This window comes from Heterocephalus glaber, unplaced genomic scaffold, assembly GCF_053883595.1.
Source record: "Heterocephalus glaber isolate CG9 unplaced genomic scaffold, H.glaber_assembly_v1.0 deba00001060, whole genome shotgun sequence".
NCBI classification, from domain to species: Eukaryota; Metazoa; Chordata; class Mammalia; order Rodentia; family Bathyergidae; genus Heterocephalus; species Heterocephalus glaber.
The window spans coordinates 1,111,710-1,133,995 of record NW_028258185.1 but is presented as its reverse complement, the minus strand read 5'-3'; the positions used below and the strand labels follow the sequence as shown (position 1 = coordinate 1,133,995).

The following is a 22,286-nucleotide window of genomic DNA, read 5'->3' as shown; positions in this document are numbered from 1 at the left end:
AGTAGATATTCAGTAAGTATTTGCTGAGGTAATAAGGAATAGGAAATCCATAAAGTCAAGTCCCTTTCATCTCATATATTAGCATGGAGAAGAGGTTCTGTCTCTCCTCCAAGTCTAGGGTACCATTTTGGTTATGCCTTAACTGATGTATTAACTGGCGTAATAACCACCAACTAAATACACTACTGATTAAATATTAAGTTAAGCTTGCTTAGCTTGGGTTAAATCCCCATCTCTCATGGTATCAAAAGAAAAAGGCCACTTTGGTTTCTGTTTGTCTGGGTACAAATAGCACAAAAGAACTGTTACATGATGTGAGAGCAGTTGCTATGAATGCTCCCTTGGGAATGGTGCATGGAAGCAAGACAATATCTAAAACAACTGATGAGAGGTTCCAGGTCACCCAAATTGGCTTAAAAAAAGTCCCATTGACTCAAACAAATGTCTGAGTTCTGGAAATGTCCCCTCAATGGTGTCTGGGTTCACAAGGAAAGCTGAATTTATGAACTGATAATCTGCTACTGGAGGAAAACTGACACCCAGTGGAAAAGAAGCAGCCAGGGTAGGTCAGCTTTTTGCCGTCTTTTGTTCACCCATGCACTGTGGATAGGGAGAAATGTCAAAGGCATCTTTTGTCTGTAAAATCTTCCAAAGTCTTAATAAAGAGAGAATACAGTGACAAAAGCTAGAAAAAAACCTCAATGCAGCTATTGTCAAAAACCACAGAACACAATCTTGTTATTAAAAATCAGAGTGGAGGGCACAATAGAAACTTGGGAGCTTTTAGTGTTCCTTTTTCCTGATTAAATGCAGATCACATAAGGGCTCTTGATGGGAGAAGGGAAGTACAGCTCCCAGTACATCTGGTCCCTGGTATTAATCTTAACTGTCTGGTGATAGCAAGGCACGTGGCTTTTAGGACAGCAAATACCTGCAATGATGACTGAGTCAGTTCGGGCTGGGCCAAATTTCAATGTCATCTCATGCTTGTGTTTATGAACTGCCAGGTGGTCCTCGTTTGTAAATCTCTGAAATGAAACAGAAATGGAGATGTGAAAACAAACAAACAAACATCAATTCAGTTCCCTTTAAAAATGTTCTAAAAATATGCTGCAGTGAGGTTGGTCCCTCGAAAGGGGTAACGGAAAAAGAGAAAAAATTGGAAGCAATGAAAAAGGAGAAGAGACAGAGGAAAATTGGTGGTAGAAAGCAGGGAGGAGAGGAGAGGGGGAGACCACGGCACCAACTGCTTTATAATATCCGGTCCAAAGAAGAGAAGTGGACAGATTGTTGGTGAAGTGAGGTCCAGGCAGGAGGCCCCAAATGAAAAAAACATTAAGGCAAACTTGTAGTGAACAAGGGGAAAACAATTTTTAATAATAATAATAAAGAGAGAAGAAGGGGAAGGCTAAGCACTCAATGGTCATCACAAAAATATGAAATTTCAGAAAGAAGCTCTCCATGATGGGGCTGATTGGACTGTTTTATGGGGAAGCTAACAGGGAGATAAATTATGCAGGATTAGGAGAACCATTTAACTTCCTGGCCCCCACAGTCTGCAGCAGTTGCCTGCACGGCTATTTGGCTCAGATTTTTAATGAGCCAGGATGGAGCTGTATAGGACCAGGGCCCATTGGCCAGCAATAATGGCACGCACCAGCCCCTTCGGCCAAATGCTGGGTCTGCTCATCAGGCAGCTCGCCTGGGCTCCATCAGCCATAAAGAGGCCAATACAATGCTGCTGGCTGTATAAAGGCAGAATAAAAGTGCAAGAAAAAAAAATGAAGGGTAGGGAGGAGCCTGTAGGCAGGATAACAGAAGAGAAAAGGAGATGGTATAGAGATTGTGTTTGTTTAGGGGTTGGGATGAAAGGACAACGAAGAGGTGAAGTTCACCCTAGTTTATGACTAAGTAAGATAGGGTTACTGAACTAATTTATGCTCCCATCCCTTTAAAAGAAGGTGAAAGGAATAGATGAATAGCAGTAATTCAAAAGAATAGTACCCTCAAAAGTCTCTTAGAGGCTGCTGGTCATGTTCCTTCATTAAAACATGCCTGCCACACAGCAACTGCTTGCATGTTGCAGTTTTCTACAGCTCCTTTACCAGGGGTTCTGTTTGTCTCTTTGTTTCTAAAACTAATGATGGGAGCTGGACATTACGGGAAGCGAAGCAAGGAGGATTCTGAGTTCTAGCCCAGCATGGATAATTTAATGATTTACCAAGACCCTATCTCAAAATTTAAAACAAAAGGAGGCTGGGGTGGGGATGTAGCCCAATGTACCCCCAAGACCCTGGGTTTAATCCCCAGTATAATAAAAAAATAAAATAGAGTGATTGGTTGTCCCATTTCTACTTTCTTCACTTGATACATTCCTATATACCTACAGCCCTCTTTCCCACAACTCTTCGGGAAAAACAAATACACAGGACTTGGCCCCATCCATTTAGGAAAACAACACTAAACTGTCTCAGCTCTGTTATTTTACTCAGACATAGCTTTTCTCCCAGTTCACATTTTGTGAAGTTTAAGATTCAAAATCCATTAAAAAAAATCCAAATCCTTCTGGGGAAGGCATAAAGGCCTGAAGGACATTTTCTTTTCTTTTTTTTGGTACTGACAATTAAACTCAGGACCTTGCACTTGCAGGACAGGCATAGTGCCACTGAGCTAAATCCCCCACCACCACCTTTTTTTTGGAACCTGGGATCAAACCCAGGACCTTGGGCTTGTGAGGTAGGTGGCGGCACCTCTCAGCTAAATCTCCAGCCCCTGAAGGGTATTTTCAATTAAAAGTGTGATAGAGACCTGTAGGCAGGGATGAGGGATCCCGCCCCCGCCCCGCCCCCCCCAGTTCAGATAGCTGGGAGAACAGGCTTAACCACTGACAGTCTGTGCTCAAAACTCCTCTTCACGCTGTACCCTGAAAAGCCTGGTTTGCTAAGATCAAGAGGAAAAAAACCCTTGGCCCTAAGATGTAAAAGACCCCACCCCCCAAAGACCCTTCCCTGTTGTCCTAGTAACGAGCTAAGTTAATCATTAACCAATCAAGTAGGGGCATCCTCAGCCCAGAGGCAAGATAGGCCCCAACTACTATAAAACCAGCATCTTCAACAGTGGCTCCGTTTCGGGCACCCCTGCCTGTCTCTCGGAGAGAAGGCAGCTGTATTCTTGCATGCTTGCTGAATAAAAGTACAACTTTGCTTCTATGCTTTCGGTCTCTGATTCTTCCACAACCATCTGCGTCATTGGGAGAGTCAGGCCTGGGACTGTGGGGACTCTCCACCTGTCTCCGCCCAAGACATAATGAAGATCCAAGAAGTCTGTTAACCAAGGCATGATGTTTGCAGGCTGCTAGGGGTCTGGGATTCCTGGTACTGTATTTGACAAAAGGAAATAAGCAGGACTTACGCTAAAATGGAGAAAAAATATCTTTTTTAGGAAGACATGAAGAACAGTGGATTAAACACATTTGTTGGTACTAGTCATGATATACCATAGCAATATATTTTTTTTAATGTTTATAGGTATACTGCAAGGAAATTTCAGGTAAGTAGTTTGAGAATATGTGTACAGTGTTCTAGAAGCTAAAAGAATGACTTTAAAGCAATAAGTCCTCTTCTTCAGAAATGTAGTTTGCTCAAAGTGGACAGAGAGACAGGAAACTGAACTCAAGACCTTGCACTAAGCTATATCCCTAGCCCTTTTAAAATGTTTTTACTTTGAGACACGGTCTTGCCAAATTGCTAAACTGCCTAGGCTGGGCTCTAACCAGCTTTTCTTTTCTTTTCTTTTTTTGCAGTTTGGGGATTGAACCCAGGCCCTCACACATGCTAATGGAGCATATTACCATTATGCTACATCCTTATATCCTCATTTATTTTATTGTAAAACAGGGCCTTGAAGGCCAGGCATGGTGACACATACCTGTAATCCCAGCACTCAGGAGATGTTGGGGCGGGAGGATCACCTCAAATCCAAGGCCAGCCTGGGCTACATAGTGAGTTCAAGGCCACCCTGAACTATGCAGTGAGACCCTGACTCAAAAAACCAAAAAACAGGCCAGGGATTTAGCTCAGTGGTTTCACCACCTGCCTCACAAGCACAGGGTCCGGAGTTCGATCCCAGTACCAAAACAAACAAACAAACAAACAAACACCCAAAACCCAAACACCAAAAAAACACCAGGGTCTTGATAAATTTCCCAGGTTGGCCCTGAAATTCAGATCTTCCTCCCTTGGTCTCCTAAGGAGCTGGGATTATATGTGCATTGCACTTCATCTGGCTAAACTATATCTTTTTTTTTTTTTTGGTAGTACAGGGGATTGAACCCAGGTCCTTTATACTCGGCCACATTCCTAGCCCCTCTTTTTATTTTGATGCAAGGTCTCATTAGATTGCTAAGATGTCCTGGTGGGCTCAACCTTGGGATCCTCCTACCTCAGCCTCACAGAGTGCTGAGATTATAGGCGAGTGTCACTACTCTGGCTCAGTTATACTATTAATGAAAATCAAGGGCTCAATTAGTCAGGGGTGGCGGTACATGCCTGTAATACCAATGTGTACCACTGCACCTGTGGTCTGTGGCTTTTTGTTTGTTTGTTTTGGGTACAGAGGATCAAACTCAGGACCTTGCACTTGCCAGGCAGGCGCAGTGCCACTAAGCTACACCCCCAGACCCTGTGACTGGTTTGTTCCTACTATTTTCAATACAATTCTAGTAATCTGGAGTAGGAGGGAGAGAATAAAAGCTTACTTAAGCTTTTGTCAAAGTCAGTGGCAATCTGGCTATTGTTTTGAATATTCAATTCTATTTTCTCTCATTTATTAAGTGTTAACTCTAAGAATTCTCTGTATCAGGGGCTAGAGGTATAGCTTAGTGACAGATCACTTGCCTTGAATGTGAGGCCCAGTAGTAGGAAAAAAAAAAACTAGATCAGTGTTCCAAGCTTCCATCAGTCACAGCTGTGTCATCCTCCCCACTGCCCCCCACCCCTGTGGTGGGGCACTGAAGCCAGGGCCTTGGGCATGACAACAGATCACTATTGAACTTCAAGCTTAGGGAATCATCTCTCTGAAAGCAATTTTTCAGTTAAAATAGCCACAATTATTAAGAGACAAAAATTTTGATCTTAGTAAAAGTACAGATTATTCCATTGGTTTAAAATGGAAGATGGAAGAATGGGAGGAAGGGCTCCCAGAAGCTTTTCCTTTTAAAATTATTGCCCATCTAGCTGACGAGGTGGTGCATGTGAGGACTACCATAAGTTCGAGGCCAGCCTGAACTACATAGGGACCTTGTTTCAAAAAAAAAAAAAAAAAATTGCCCATCTAAGAATCTAGCTCCTCTATTTGTTTTTTGTTTTTTTGGGGTTTTTTTGGTACCTGAGATTGAACTCGGGTCCTTGTGCTTGCGCAACAGGCAGCGAAACCACTGAGCTAAATCCCCAGCCCTCCTCTATTTGTTAATACAGCCAATGGACTTTCTTTTCTAGTCTCATCCATGAGTGGCAAACAGCCACTCACTCTGGTTGTAGGGTAAATGATGATAATTTTCAATATATGTGTAGTTACTATCTCTTTGCAAGGCAGCAGAAGGCCGATACTATTCAAAATGGGGACTGAACAATTTAAGACACAGTGGATTAGAAAAGCAGTTTATATATCTTGAGAGAGGATTTATATGGTAATTTAGGGTTTTGTTGTTATTTTGTTATTTTTTTTCCTGTACTGGGAAAGACTGAACCTAGGGTCTTTCCCACCTTAAAAATTTTTTTGAGATAGGGTTGCTCTAAGTCATAGAATTGCCCAGGCTGGGCTCAAACTTAAAATCCTCCTACCTCAGATCCTAGAGTGCTGAGATTACAGGCATAAAATACCATACCTGACTAAATTTAGTCTTATTTGCTCAAGTAAATGAATCAAGACAGTTTCTTTTTTTTGGTACCAGGGATCAAACTCGGGTCCTTGCACTTGCACAGCAGGCAGCAAAACCACTGAGCTAAAAATCCCCGGCTCCAAGACAGTTTCTTGATGCCTTGGCATATACAAACAGGGGTAGAGAAAGCCTTATGTGCTAATTAGTGCCCCTTCCAAAGATCATGAACATGTAGATGTACACTATACAAAAGGGAAGGCACTAGCCAGACACAGCTATTAAGTTCTTGCAATATGGCTAATCTGAACTGAGATGTACTCTTTCTCAAAATACACACTAGATTCTGAAGATACATAGTATAAAAAAAGAAAAGAATGTAAAATATCTCAATAATTTTATGGACCAGCTGTGATGGCACATGCCTGAATCCTAGTACTCTGGGAGGCTGAGGCAAGATCACTTGAGTTAAGGAGTTTGTGGCCGGCTGGAAAACAATGAGGCTTCATCCCAAAAAGAGAAAAAAAAAAAAATTACCACGGGAATTTTAATCACATGCCAATCTTGAGTCTTTTCCCTTTAATCCATTTTCCGTAAACATAGCTTACGTTTTATGGCAATAGTTCTCAACCAGGGACAACTTTGTTTCCCAGGTAAAATTTGGCAATATTTAGAGACATTTTTGCTTGACACAGAGGCTACCAGAGGGTAGAGGCTTGGGATGCTGATAAATACTGTATAATGCACAAACTAGTCTCCAAAACAAGGAATTATCTAACTCAAAATGTCTGCTGTATTTCTGTTGAGAAACCCTGCTACAGAGTTACAGAAAGAAATAAGAAAAACGATTGTATTTTAGTTTCCCTTGCCAAACTAACACATGTTTTTCGACCTGAAACTTGGAAAGAAAAAAAACCCAAGGAGAAAACTTCCAAACTCATTTTATAAAATGGCTGATGTACTACAGATCTGCAAATATTTAGGATAGGGAAATTAGGAAGATGGTGACAGAAGGCACTGTAATTGGGTGAAGAAGAGATTAAATGGAATTCTTACCCATTACCTTGTTAGTAACAAGATAATAAGGAAGAAGCTAATCAAAACAATTTTGGCTACTTTTCATTTTCATTCCCTGATGGAGTTTTTTTTTAAAAGCAAGAAGAAAGATTTTTTTTTTTAAGTTTAAGAAATGTTAAGAATAAATGTTAAGAAGCATAAAATAAAATGTCAGGATTATGAGGAAGCCAATCTGAAAACTGATTTTAGTCCCAGAATGGATAGGGAAAGTATAGTAAGTATAGTTTCTTCTTTTCTTTTTTTTTAGTACCAGAGATCGAACTCAGGACTTTCTGCTTATGAGGGAGGCATGGTGCCGCTGAGCTAAATCCCCGGCCCAGTATAGTTTCTTATTAACAATTAATTTTCCATGAGACATATTTGGTAAAAATCTTTTCCATTTCTAGGAAGTTTCCCTTCAGCTATCCTTCTGTAACAGGAGAATCTGGAATCCTACCTCCTAGCAAACTAACTAAAGGAGCTAAGTAAAAGTTAAGAACAAAGATGGTGGTAACTGTAAATCAGGACCAAATCTCAGTGAATGAAGTCTTAACTTTTTTTTTTTTTCAGTACTGGGATTGAATCCAAAAGGGTTGAGCTATATCCTCAGCCCTTTTAATTTTTTTTTTTTTTTGAGACAGTGTCTCCCAAAATTACCCAGGTTGGAACTTGTGATCTTTCTGCCTCAGTATCTCAAGTGCCTGGGATTACAGATGAGCACCACCATCCTTGGCTCCTAGATTTTTTTTTTTTTCTCTTTGATATAATGCTTTTGCTTTAATTTGTGTTCCTTGGTGGATTTTTAAATTTTTAAAAGAGAAGTATAATATATAGAAAATGCACAAATCTTAAATATATGTCTCAATGGATTTGTATATAAGTAAATATCTGTGTAATCATCACTTATGTTTTTCCTTTTTTTTCCAGGACCGGGGATCAAACTCAGGACCTTGCGCTTATAAGTCGGGCGCGGTGCCACTGAGCTAAATCCCTGGCCCATCACTTTTGTTAAGATATGAGCCAGGCGCTGTGGTAATCCTGGTACTCTAGGAAGCTGAGGCAGAAGGACTGCAAATTTGAGCCCAGCTTGAGCAATTTAGCAACTTAGTGAGGCCTTGTCTCAAAATAAGAAACAAAAAAGGGGTGTAGTTCAGTGTAAGGCCCTGGGTTCAACCCCCAGTACTGGAGGAAAAAAAAGAGGAAACATTTCAGGTACCCCAAGAAGGCTTCCTCATAAGTATCCTTCTCTTATGTTTTAAAATAAGTACATAAAACTGTATAGTACCTGGCATGAAGCATGTATGTATTCAGCTAGTCCCTTCTTTCTTCTCTTTTCTCTTTCTCTTTCTTGTCTTTTTTTTCCCTATATAGTCTAGCCTAGCCTTGAATTCAAAATGTAGCCCAAACTAACCTCAAACTCTCGATTTTCCTGTCTCAGCCTCCTGAGTGCTGGAATTATAGGCATGTGCCATGATGCCTGGCTCCCTCCTTCCCTTTCCAAAGCTTAAGGTAGATAAGCATTGCACTAAAAAAGTAATTTTTTAATGGAATAATTCTAAATAAGTCAATATTTAGAAATAGTTCTTTTCCTAATTCCATTTAGCCAACTCTCTTGGATGTATTTTTATTTATTTTATTTTATTTTATTTTTTTTGGTACCAGGGATTGAACTCAGAACCTTGTGCTTGCAAGGCAGGTGGTGGAACCACTGAGCTAAATCCCTTGCCCTTGGATGCATTTTTTTTTTTTTTTGGTACTGGGGATTGAACTCAGGACCTTGTGCTTGCACGACAGGTGCCAGAACCACTGAGCTAAATCCCCAGCCCCCTTGGATGTATTTTTATTTATTTTTTTAATTGTTAAATTTTTGGTATTGGGGATCAAACTTGGCTCCTTGCGCTTACACAGCAGGCAGTGAAACCACTGAGCTAAATCCCTGGCCCTTTTGGATGTATTTTATTTATTTATTTATTTAAATTTTTTTCACTCAATACTAAGAAAATCTATTGTCTGACAATTCTGGAAGTCGGAGTTTGAAATCAGTTTCACTAAAGTAAAGATGTCCACAGGCTGATTCTATAAAGGAAGCTACCTGCCCTCCTCAGCTTATGGCCTCTTCTCTCATTAAAGCATGACGCTCCAACCCCTGCATCTGCCTTTGAATTCCCTCCTCCTCCGAGCCTGACTCCTCCTATGTCCTTTTTTTTTTTTTTAATTCCTTTATTGGTACATTTTAGGTATACAGTACGTTTACATTTATCATTGGGTGCTTGTACCTATACATGATGTGGATGTATTTTTTTTTTGGTACCAGGGATCGAACTCGGGTCCTTGCGCTTGTGCCACAGGTAGTGAAACCACTGAACTAAATCCCCGGCCCATGTGGATGTATTTTTAAATAGCAGCACTGAACAGAACTGAAAAGAAGACTCAGGACAAATGACAGCTCAGGCCAAATTAAAGCTAAATTTTTGCCTTTTGATTCTGAGCCAGGCTCAAGCATATGGATATTAAGAATGTAACAGTTTTAAGCTAAAACCTTGGTAAGGCATTGTGACTTCTGTGCAATATGTACTCAACTCCTGGCCAGACTCATTCCTGAAATGTTATTTTTGGCTACTACAGCTCCAGCTTCTGTGTGGAAACATTTTTAAATGCTCTTATATCCTGACTACAATGGATTCAGATCTCTTTCCTTGTTTTAGAAGAGTACAGTAGGGGAAGGAAACAATAAAAAAAACTCTTCAGTTATTAGGAAATCAGTCCTGAATGCCTAGGCCTTAACCTATCAAGGAAGAATATAAAGAGCTGAGTTTTTTTTTTTTTTTTTTTTTTGGTATCAGGGATCAAACTCAGGACCTTGTGCTTGCAAGGCAGCCAGCAAAGAGCTGAGTTTATATTTATGCTTTTTTTTTTTTTTTATTTGTTTTTTGAGACAGGGTTTCGCTTTTAGTGCAGGTTGGACTTGAACTCACTATGTATCCCAGGCTGGCTTTGAACTCCCCATCCACCTGTCTTGGCCTCTCAAATGCTGGGATTACAGGAATGTGCCACCATGCCGGGCTTATTACTGTTTTTTGAGACTGGGTATCACTATGAAGTTCAGATTGGTCTTGAACAGGTCTCAGCCCAGGCTGAACTCAAACTTATGGGGTTCCTCCTACCTCAGCTTCCCAAATGCTGAGATTATAGGCGTGGGCCACCACACCCGGTTTACATTTGTGAGAGTCTGAAAAGTCACTTAGGCAAAAACCTAACTACTCCTTTTTTTAAAAGTTTCTAGGTTTGGCAGCACTTCATGAATGGAACAGCTTTCTAATAGCATTTATACTTCAGCATATTTTGATGAAAAAATATTAAGAAAAAACCACCAATCCTGAGAAACTATGGGGGTAAGCACTGTACAGTGATATCAGTAGGGAACAGGTAGTGGAAAGAATAATTGATCCTTTTTTGAAAACTAATCATGCAACAGATCACATATTCTTTTTTTTTTTTTTGTATCAGGGATTGACCTTGGGACTTTGCACTTGTGAGGCAGGCGCCAGAACCACTGAGCTAAATTCCAGGCCCAGATCACGTATTCTGAAAGAGATCTGCAACCATCTTTTTCCTCCCCTGGTATTGGGGATTGAATTCTGTGCCACTGAGCTACATTCCTGGCCCTGCAATCATCTTGACAAGGCTTCTCATCCTCACTGCAGCGCTTCTATTCCTAAGGCACAGTATCACTTGTTTGGAAAATTAGGAAAAGAAAAAGAAGGCAGGGAATGAATACACACATACACATACGTCAAAGCCAATATGACTTTCATTTCTACCTCAGTCAAGTCCTAGGCTCCTGCTGCTGTTTACTAAGTGAGTCACACATCCTGCTTTGAATGCTTCAGGGCTCTTGAATGAATCATTGCAAAGTACAGGATTGTTCAACAAATAAATACAACCACAGCAGCAGCACCAGTTCATATGCTGCATGTGTAAGCAAGGTAATTTATAGAGGAAAAGTAAGAACAGGAAACTTCTTCCTAAAATACTCTAAGAGAAAATACCATCAGGGGAATGAAAGACAACAAACAGAAGAGGAAAACCCCCACCAAATTGTAACCAGGTAAATTTATTTGTCTGTTTGAGAAAGCTGTATGAATATATAAAAGAGAAGATTCTGGCAGCTGACAAAATTTTTCCTTTAGTGGTTGGATACAGTTTTATCAAGTGGTACGAGAATAACTACTGAAAAACTTTATAACCTTAAGCTTCAAAAATCTTAACAAGGCATACATTCAGAAACATATGATGCTTTCCATCTTCATTTCCAAGTAAATTTCATTACACCAGTATGTGAGAATTACTGCACCCCCCCCTCATTTGACACCAGATTCCCTTTATTACAGAAAGACACCTAAGACAGTTTCAATATGCTATACAAAGTTCTACTGCCATTGAATGAAAGGACACCAGTGCCATGTCTTTGTTGGTCAGTTTACTTTCTTAAGGTATTTGACTCTATCATTGAATTTTATCAACTAAAATCCCCTGTGCAAAAAGTGTCAATTAAAAAAGTAACAAAAAAATTAATTTAAAAACAGCACTGTTTTAAGTTCCTTCTTCACTTGCCAAACATCTACTGATAATTTTTAGCACATCCTTTTGAGCATTTCCTTCCTTCCTTCCCTTCCTTCCTTCTTCTTTTCTTTCTCTCTCTCTCTCCCCCTCCCTCCCTCTCTCTCTCTCTCTTCCTTTTTCTCTTCTTTTCTTTTTTTTTTTTTTTTGGTGGTACCAGGGATTGAACTCAGGGCCTTGTGCTTATGAGGCAGGTGCAGTGCCACTGAGCTTAATCCCCGGCCCTGGAGCACTTTCTTTTAAGATCCCAACTACCTGACTTTTATAGGTAAGAGTATTAGCATTCCATGGGTACCAAGCAGTGTCAAGAACTGGATTCCTCAGGCCTGGAATTTAGCTCAGTGGTACCGTGCCTGCCTCAAAAGTGCAAGGTCCTGAATTCGATCCCAGATAAAAAAAAAAAAAAAAAAAGAACTGGATTCCTCTCCTTATATAGCATATGCTGGAGTAACTGAAAAGGTGTGTTACAATCAATTCAACCAGCCAATGAAAGAACTGATTTTTTAAAAAATTTGGTCTTTATTTCTTCAAATACGTTTGTTTTTTTTTTTGGTACCGGGAATTGAACTCGGGACCTTGCGGTTTCGAGGCAGGCAGTGGCACCACTGAGCAAATCTCCAGCCCAGAAGAATTGAGTTTTTATCTAACACCATGAGCTTCACCACTTCCTGATTTTTCTGATAAGATCATGGTGGTTGTGTTTTTGTTTTGTTTTTTTTTGTACCAGGGATCAAACTCAGGACCTTGCACTTTCGAGGCAGACGGCCGGAACCACTGAGCTAAATCCCCAGCAGAATTGAGTTTTTAAAGTCATGATCAATACTGAATTGTTTGGTCTTTATCATTATGATCTGGGATTAATATCAATGCACTGTTCTACATCATGCTTGCCAATGATGTAACTATTCCTCTAAGTAGCATAAGTTTTAAACACTCAGCCATATCTCATCACTTGTTTTATTCTGGTTCCTTTTTCCCTCCCATTTATGACAAATGTGAAAATTCACGAGCCTCCTGGGTGGTATCTTGTGCCAAGTAACTTGAAGATGCCTAGTAAATCACAGCAAAAGGAAGCTGAGCTCCAAAGGTCAATAGGCCAACTCCAATAGGGGCTGGGTAGTGGAGGAAAGAGGATAGTATAGCAGTTCCCCCTTATCCATCATTTCACTTTCCACAGTGTCAACTTTGGTCTGAAAATGTTAAATAGAAAATTCCAAAAATAAATAATGTGTAGTTTATTTAGCAGTGCTGGTGACCAAACTCAGGGCTTTGTGCATCCTAGTCAAATGCTCTATCACAGGGCTACATCCTGACATTCCTCTGAGTGTGAATTCTCCCTTAGTCCAGAGTACCCATGCAGTATATACTACCCACCCATTAGTCAACTTCTATCTCAATAATCAGTTTTCAGACTATCATGGTAGCATAGTACTTGTATGTCAACAATCTTTACTTTACTTAATAAGAGTAATGATGCTGGCAATTTGGATATACTGAAGAAAACTGTAAAATGCCTTCTTTAAGTGAAAAGATGAAAATTTTCAACTCAGAAAAAAATTCTATGTTAAGAAAGCAGAGATTGAGAGTACAATAAGATATTTGGAGACAGCACATTTTCAGTACTTTGTTTTTCTGTTTTTTGAGACAGGGTCTTGCTATGTAGTTCAGGCTAGCCTCAAACTCATGATGATCCTCTTGGCTAAGCCTCCAAAATGCTTGGATTACAGGCATGCACCACCATGCCCAGCTTCTTTTATACTACTCTTTGTTTATTTTGGTATGGGGTGTGGGGGTGGGGGTGGGGATTGAACTCAGGACCTTGCATTTGCCAGACAGGCATGGTGTCACTAAGCTAAATCCCTGGCCCTGTTTGTTTTGTTTTGTTTTTGGTACCAGGGATGGATTTTAGGACTTTGTGCTTGTGAGGGAGGCAGGTGCGGTACCACTGAGCTAAATCCACTGCCCATTGTTTTTTTTCTTTTTTGGTACTGGGGATCGAACTCGGGACCTTGTGCTTGCAAGGCAGGTGATGGGACTAAATCCCCGGCCCAAAACACAGGAGTTTTTGAAGGCTTATAATCTAAGCTAAAAGAGTATATATGAGTCAGTACAGAGCCTACAATAACCAAAACTGCCCATCTTTGATGGCTTATGCACTTTAGTACTCTAACAATCCAGCCAAAAGAAAATATAAAGATGAGAGCTGGGCACAGTGACCTGTTATCCCAGCTACTCAGGAAGCTGAGGCCAGTGGATCTCAAGTTTAATCCCAGCCGGAGCAACTTAGTGAGACTCTGTCTTAAAATTTAAAAAAGGGATGGGAGCATAATAATGTCAACAAGAATTTTTATAGGCGTGTGGGAGACTGAGGCAGGAGGACTGCCAAGTATGAGCCCAGCCTGGGCAATTTAACAACTTAGTAAGATCCTATCTCAAAATAAAACATAAGGGCTGGGGAAGTAGCTCAGAGTAAATGCCCCGAGTTCAATCTTCAATACTGCAACAACAAAGTACTAACTAAATAAGTAAAAAAAAAAATACAAACATACACTTTATTTTTTATTTTTTTGCAGTGCCAGGGATCGAACTCAGGACTTTGTGCTTGCAGGGCAAGCGTGGCACCACCAAGCTAAATCCCCAGCCCTACACATACACTTTAAAATAATTCCAGGGCTGGGAATTTAGTTCAGTGGTTCCGCCGCCTGCCCCGCCAGTGCAAGGACCCGAGTTTGATCCCCAGTAGCAAAAAATAAAAAATAAAATAAAATAAAAATAATAATTCCAAAATTCAGCAAAAAGCTTTTTATTCATTTATTTTGTTTTGTTTTTGGTTTTTTGGTACAGGGGATCAAACTTGGGACCTTGAGCTTGCAAGGCTGGCAGCGGCACCACTGAGGTAAATTCCTGGTCCTTTTTTTTTTTTTTTTTTGGTACCAGGGATCAAACTCAGGTCTTTGTGCTTGCGCAGCAGGCAGCGAAACCACTGAGCTAAATCCCTGGCCCTTTGTTTTTGTTTTTTGAGATAGGGTCTTACTGTGTAGTTCGGCTGGCCTCGAACTCACAGCAATCCTCCTGCCTCAGCTTCCTGAGTGTGAGATTGCAGGCATGTACCACCATGCCTGGCTAAAAGGTTCTGTTTTAGTTTTAAATAAGCTATCTAAGGTTAAGATCCCTGAGACTCAGTAATTACAGAAGAAATTACAGGCTAGTAAAGAAACAGGCAAGGACTAGGGACTTAGCTCAGTGGTTAGGCCACCTGCCCCACAAGCATGAGGATCCGAGTTTGATCCCCGGTACCAAAAAATCCCCACAAAATAAAACCTCAAAGAAACAGGCAAAAGACAAAGCCTCACACTGTTTTATTCAGGTCTGCTGAATAAACCAAAAGCTTGTATGGTTCTCTGATTCTGCTTTGGCACCTTAATTTAATGCAGAAAAAAGTCTGATTTGTTGACACATTCAGCTAGTTGGTTATCTTTGTGTCTACCTTGTAAAGTTTTTTTGCAGGGGGCAGTACTGGGAATCAAATGCAGGGTGTTTCTCATGCTAGGCAAGCACCCTATCACTGAGCTACATCCCCAGCCCAAGCTACATTTTTTTTTTTTTCTACTGGGGATCAAACTTGGGACCTTGGGCTTGCAAGGCAAGCAGCGGAACCCCTGAGCTAAATCCCTGGCCCCAAAGCTACATTTTTGTGAAGCCAAGAAAATAGGAAATTCCTTTAGCCTTAAAGAGATATTTTTTAGAATGCTTGCCACTTACTAGAAGTCTACTATAAAAGAATGTAGGCAGAGAAAAAGAACAGAATCTAAGCCATTCAATAGTAACACGCACCCACATACTTCTTGACTGTCAGTGATCTGGTACAGTAGAACAACAAGAACTCAGGAGACTGTCCTGATCCAGCCATCTCTTGCTGCTGTTCTCACTCAGTTTGTACTTTGTCAAGATCAAGCAGCCTGCAATGTTTTGGAACATAGGCTGTTTCATTCTTTCACATATGCTTTTCTCTAATGTGTGAGATGGTCTTCTCTACTTTCTCTGTGTAGCAAAATTCTATTAATCTTTTAAAAGCATCACTTCCTTCAAGATGCCATCCTTGGTATCTATCAGACCCCTAAGTACTTGGCAGAGACATTATTACACTTATATTACAACGTAATTGCTTTTTTTTTTTTTCAAGACAGGGTCTTGCTATGTAGTCCAGGCTGGCCTTGAACTCATTATGTAGCCCAAGCTGGCCTCAAACTCATGGCTATCCTCCTGCCTAAGCCTCCTGAGTACTGCGATTACCAGTGGGTACCACCACACCTGGCTATAATTGCATCTTTATGTGTTTGGCTTCCCTAGGAAACAATGACTATGTGGATGTCTCATATATTTGTCATTTGTGCCTAGCATGGTGCCTGGACATTACAGATGTTCAAAAAAATTTTCCAGGGCATAGTGGCACACTCCCATAATTTCAGCACTTAGGAGGCTGAGATAGGAGGATCATGTATTGAAGGCCACAATTGGCTAAAAAGGGAGAACTTGTGTCAACAAACAAAAAACAAAAACAAAAAACCTAAAAATTACTGAACTGAATCCACAAAGGCAAATGAGGGCCTGAATGGGTTGAAAAAATTATTCATGGGCTGGTTAGAGATAGCCCAGCAAAAGACAACAAGACAACTGATGCTTTGTGTATACTAAGTCCCTTACTAGAGACATCTGCAAAAACCTAAATTCAATTTTTGAATGTAGTCTAAAGTGATAATGAAGTGTTCCAATTATAATACTTCCCACTTAATTATACTGGAATGTAGACAAACCAGGAGGTGCCAATGAGATCCTATTAGCCTTCATATCATATTACAACAGCTTCATCTGTTAGAGGAAGAAAGGAGAGAAAGGATAAATACACCAAGGTCATTAAACACATTGATAGTGTCAGGGAGAACTAAGGCTGTAGCTTGCCTCTGGATAGCAACTCACTATAGCAAATTGCAGAGTTCAACTCAAGTGTGGCAGACTGAAATACTTTCCCTATTTGTTTACTAGAGTTGCCCTGACAAAGTACCACAAACTGTGTGTTTTAAACAACAGAATTTATTATTTCATAGTTTTGGATAACAGAAGTCTGAAATATCAAGGGATTAGCAGGGTTGCATCCTTGAAGAATGTCAGGGAAAATGTATTCCATGTTTCTCTTCCCAGCTTCTGGTAGTTTGCTGGCAATCTCTGGCATTCCTTGGCTTGTGACATCATAAATCCAATCTTTTGACGTTCTCTGTGTGTGCATGTCTGTGTCTAATTTTCTCTCTCTCTTTTTTTTTTGGTGGCACTAGGGATCGAACTCAGGACCTTGCACTTGCAAGGCAGGCGGTGGCACAACTGAGCTAAATCCTGGGCCCTAATTTTCTCTTTTTATAAGGACACCAGACATACTGGGTTAGGGGCCCATGCTATACCCGTAAGACCATATATTAACTTACTACCTCTGCAACAACCCCATTTCCAAATATGGTCACATTCTAAGGTCTTGGGGATAGGACTTCACCATATAAATTTTGAAGGACATAATTCAACCCATGATAGCTCCCAAAGGTAAGTCCATGTTTTGATATCTAGAACATGCAAATGATACTTTATATGGTGATTAAGTTAAAGATTTTGAGATGAGGTTAGATTGTCCAGATGAGGAGGTGGCCCTCATTGCCACCCCACATGTTCTTAAAAAAAAAAAAAAGGCACTAAGTGGAGATTTAATACACAGAGAAAAGAAGGCAATGTGAAGACATAAGTAGAAGTCAGAGAGGTATGGTCATAAGCCAAGAAATGCTGACAGCAAACAGAAGCTGGAAAAGACCAGTGTGCAGTGTGATGGTTAATCTTGACTGTCAACATGATTGGATTGAGAAATACCTAGGAAATAGCAAAGCACACTTCTGGGTGTGTCTGAGGGTGGTTCCAGGGATGACTGGCATGTGATACAGCAAACTGTGAGGAGAAACCTGCCCTGAATGTGGGCAGAACCATTAGGCTGGTTGCCCACCAAGCGGAACAAAAGTGAAAGGGCGGAAGTCTGCCTTCTCTGCTTCCTGGCTGCTGTGAGGTGAAGAGTTTTCTTCTGCCATGGATTTCCACCATGTTTCTACCTCACCTTAGGCATAGAGCAATGAACCCAGGTGACCATGGACTGAAACAATATCTTTTAAGTTGTTTGTCTCAGGTATTTTGTCACAGTGATGGAAAAGATGATTAACATGGCCAGAAAAAGATTCTCATGGAATCAAGAAGGTATGGCCCTGCCTTACACCTTGATTTTACACTCCTGGCCTCCTAAACTGAGAGAATAAAGTTCTGTTTGTTTCCACCCACCCAGTTTATAGTAATTTGTTATAGCAGCCTAATACTCATAAAATCTTCTCTTATTCTAAATATAATTATCCCCATGCTAAGAGCAACAAAGGAGCCTACAGATAAAATATAACTATAGGTGACACTTAAATTCCAAGTTATTACACCTACAACCATAATACCCCTTAACTCTCTGCTCCTGAAAATAAATATCACTCAATAGGAACAATGGGCTGTAGGTGTGGCTCAGGGATAGAGCACAAACCTAGCACACCTGAAGTCCTGGGTTTGATCCCAAAAAAGAAAACAGAAGATCAGCATTGCATCTGATTTATCATTTACAAATGACCTCACCTACAGAAGTTTGAGAGGAACTATCCCATCTACCACAAAGCATATATTCTGGGTTTTTTTGGGGTTTTTTTTTGGGTACCGGGGATTGAACTCGGGACATTGTGCTTTTGAGGCAAGCAGTGGAACCACTGAGCTAAATCCCCGGCCCAAATCATGTATTCTTAAATAACCAAGGGCCAGAGATTATATGCCTTCACCTTTTTTTGGCAGTGCTGGAGATTGAACCCAGGACCTCACACATACTAGGTAACTGTTCTGCCTTGGGCTACATTCTCAATTCTTTTTACTTTGAGACAGGGTTTTTCTAAACTGCCTAGGCTGGTCTTGAACTTGCAATCTTCCTGACTTAGCCACCTGAGTCACTGAGATTTCAGGCACCTGCTCCTGTACTCAGCCTAAATTCTTTTTTTCTTTTTCCAGTACTGGGGATTGAACCGAAGGCCTTTGCACTAAGCTACATCCCCAGCCCTTTTTAAAATTTATTTTGAGCTAGGATCTTACTAAATTGTTCAGACTGGGTTCAAACTTATGATCCTCTTGCCTTGGACTCCCAGAGTACTGGGATTACAGACCTGTGCGACTATGCCTGGCTCCAAATTGTTTCTTTTTATGGAACACCTTGTTTAGTAGGAGTTTAATTCCCTGGTGTCAGATGAAGTTGATTTGTTTTCTTCTCCCCACCTCCAACCCATTTGTTTGTTTTTAAGACAGGCTCTCACTATGTAGTTCAAGCTGGGCTTGAACTCATATGTAGTCCAGGTTGGCCTCGAACTCATGCCCATCCTCCTGCCTCCCGAGTGCTGAGATTACAGGCATGTGGCACCATACCTGGCCCCAGATGTGTTGTTGAATTGGATGTGTGATTCTTACCTTCTATCTATGTATGCAGTCTTTAATCATCTGAATTTTCTAACTACATAAAATTTCACTTAGGGGACTTTAATTTTTTTTCTTGAATACTCTGTACACTAGGTAGACTAAGTTATAATACTGGGGGTGAACCCAGGAGGCACTATGTAAACTCATAACAGAGAGTGCTCTAATGGAATTGTTTGAGCGATCAAACAGACTTAGTTTACACCAAGGTGTACTTACTTCTTGCGGTTTCAGTTTACCCTTTTCTTTTGATTCCTTACCACCAAACATTTGATTTTCCAGAGGTTTTAACATGGCAGAATGAACGTATATGCATACAGCAGTGATAAGAGGGATTTTGTGACTCGAGCAGGAGGTCACTTTGTAGAAAAAGAAACAAGAGAGTAAAGAGCGACCATTGAGAGAAGACTAGAAGCACATGCCTGTAACCTCAGCATGCAGGAGGTTAAGGCAGGGGACTAATGGTGAGTTTGAGGCCAGCCTGGGCTACAAAGTGAGTTCAAGACTGAATTACAATGGCGAGACCCTGTCTCAAAAAACCAAAATACAAAGCAAACAACAACAAAACACACACAAAAAAGACAAAAATAATAATTACATTTATCTTTTCACTATTTGTAAGATCAAAGAAATTCTAAGGTTATACATAGTTGAGGTTAATTGCAGGTAGTTGATGTTCCTTGAGACAGGGACCACGTCCATTTTACTTGGTGTTAATTCCTAAAGGATATCATAATACCTAAAAAGTAGACAGGCAGCATGTAAAATACCTGTTAAGCGACCAATTAAGATTGTTTTCTGTCCCATTGTAACTTGTTTTCAAGGAAAATTAAGCTCTATTTAGAAATTTAGTCAATTCTACATCTCAAGTTATCATGCCCAAAAAATGGATTAAGAGAAGATATCAAATAATGCAATTTTAAAGAAAAAAATTAAAATAAAACAGAACACAAAAAGAGGTACCAATTTCCTAGATAAATTCAATGAGCTACTTCTGGTTGCTTTATATGACAGCCAGAGTCTATTTCCTACTATTGTTAAGAGACTGACTTATGCACAATAGAAGTTTGTACCTTTTGGGTGTGCATGTGTAGTGCTGAGGACACAGCCCATGGTCTCTTGCATGTAAGGCAAGTGCTCTACCACTGAGTCACATGCCCAGCCCAACAAAAGAAGTTGATTTGGCACACAATTTTGTAGACTAGAAAGGTCAAGAATATGTGCTATCAGGGATACACAGTGAGGGTACAGGTGAACACGACAGAAAAAATCAGCTAAACTCATCCTTTGCTCAGAAGCTCACTCTTGAGCCAATGACCTCCATTCATAAGGATGGTGCTTTGATGATCCAATCACCTTTCAAAGGTCCGGTCTTTTAATGCTACTACTATAGCAATTAAATTTTACAAGTAGGGCCGGGGAGTTAGCTCAGTGGTTTCGCTGCCTGCTGCGCAAGTGCAAGGACCCGAGTTCCATCCCCAGCACCAAAACAACAAAAAAAATTTTTACAAGTTTTAGAGTAGATATTCAAAGCATAACACAGATTCAGAGGAAATGACTAAGACTCAATATATCCTTTTCACCCTTTAAAAATTGACATATAATATTTGTATATATTTTTGGGGTACAGTCTTATAATGTGATACATTATAAATGTGTAAAGATCATCAAGGCAATTAGGATTCTCTGTACTTTATTTTTTGTTTTTGTTGTTATTTTGGTACCAGGGATTGAACCTTGTGCTTGTGCAGCAGGCACGAAACCACTGAGTTAAAACCCCAGCCCAAGGCAATTAGTATTCTCATCTCAAATATTATTTCTATGTGCTGAGAACCCTCAAATTCTTCTTCACCAGTTATTTTGAAATGCATAATCCTGTAGATTTAGTTGCCCCACTGTGCCATGACACATCAAAACCATTTCCTCCCCTCTACTGTTTTTTGGTACAAATTATTCACCCTTTCACTATCCTGACACAAGGCAGAAAGATCACTGTGAGTTTGAGGCCAGTCTGGGCTAAGCAGCGAATTCAAGGCAAGTCTGAACTACAAAGCAAGACCCTGTCTCAAAAACCAAAAACCAAAACCAAAGCAAAAACAACAATAACAAAAGAAAAGCCCAGGATAGGCTAAAACAGTGTTTTTAAAACTGAAACATAACCTATTGGTGGGTAGTGAAATAAATTTAATGGTTTGTAACTAGGAGTGTGTGTGTATGTGAGAGTGACAGGGTCTCGCTGCATAGTCCAGGCCAACCTTGAACTCTTTATCCCCCTGCCTCAGTTTCCTGAGTGCTGGGATTATAGGTGTGTGCCACTACATTAGCTTATAACCAACATTTTTTTTTTGTAACGAACATTTTAAAAAAGAAAAGAAAGGCCAGGGATTTAACTCAGTGGTTTTGCCACCTGCTGCGCAAGTGCAAGGACCCGAGTTTGATCCCCGGTACCAAAAAAAAAAAGAAAGAAAAAGAAAAGAAAATACCACTCAGACTAAAACAACAACAAAAATGGAGTCCATCACAATCACATTAGGAAAGGGTGAGTACCACTGTATTGCTTTCTAATTTCTATTATAAAGATATATTTTAAGTTGCAAGGTAAAAATGTATTTCCTTTTTTTTTTCTGATTTATTTTGAGATGACAGTTTTACTGTTATGCCCAGATTGGTCTCATATTGATGCACTTAAGTGATCCTCCTGTCTCAGCCTCCCAAGTAGCTGGAAGTACAAGCGTGCACAATAATGTCTGGCATAAAATATATCTCTTTGGTTCACAAACCAAAAGGATTTAGACTTCTGGTTTAAGGCCTAACATCCCAGAAGCTTGGAAGTCACCACTTTATCCTAACATGGAAAAAGCTGAACAAATTAAAAAATCAACAACTATTCTTAGATCCTTGAGAGAAGTGAGGTCATAGGACAAACTGCAACCCTCCAAACAGGCAGATACAAAGAATCATGACTTTTAAAGTACAGGAACTCAGGGGCTGAAAGTTACTTGAACTGTAACTGATGAAGCTAGAGGTTCAGTGTGGACAGGTCTGAGTTAAAAATTCCAGGGGTCGGCCAGGGATTTAGCTCAGTGGTGCCACCACCTGCCTCTCAAGGAGAAGGACCCGAGTTTGATCCCTGGTGCCAAAAAAAAAAAAAAAAAAAAAAAAA

At 40.3% G+C, this 22,286-nt stretch overlaps 1 protein-coding gene across 5 annotated transcripts in view; it reads right to left on the bottom strand.

Annotated features, from left to right (window-relative positions):
- LOC101699947 (cyclic AMP-dependent transcription factor ATF-7) overlaps positions 1-22,286 on the bottom strand; it is a 101,811-nt gene that overhangs the window by 38,246 nt on the left and 41,279 nt on the right. For all 5 annotated transcript variants that reach the window (XR_001182827.3, XR_206384.3, XM_004872752.3 and 2 more), the window contains one exon: positions 932-1,028. Coding sequence is in view for 3 of the 5 variants with exons in the window: in XM_004872752.3 (XP_004872809.1) it covers positions 932-1,028 (97 nt within the window). In the remaining 2 variants the exon portion in view is untranslated. The remainder of the gene's footprint in view (positions 1-931; positions 1,029-22,286) is intronic.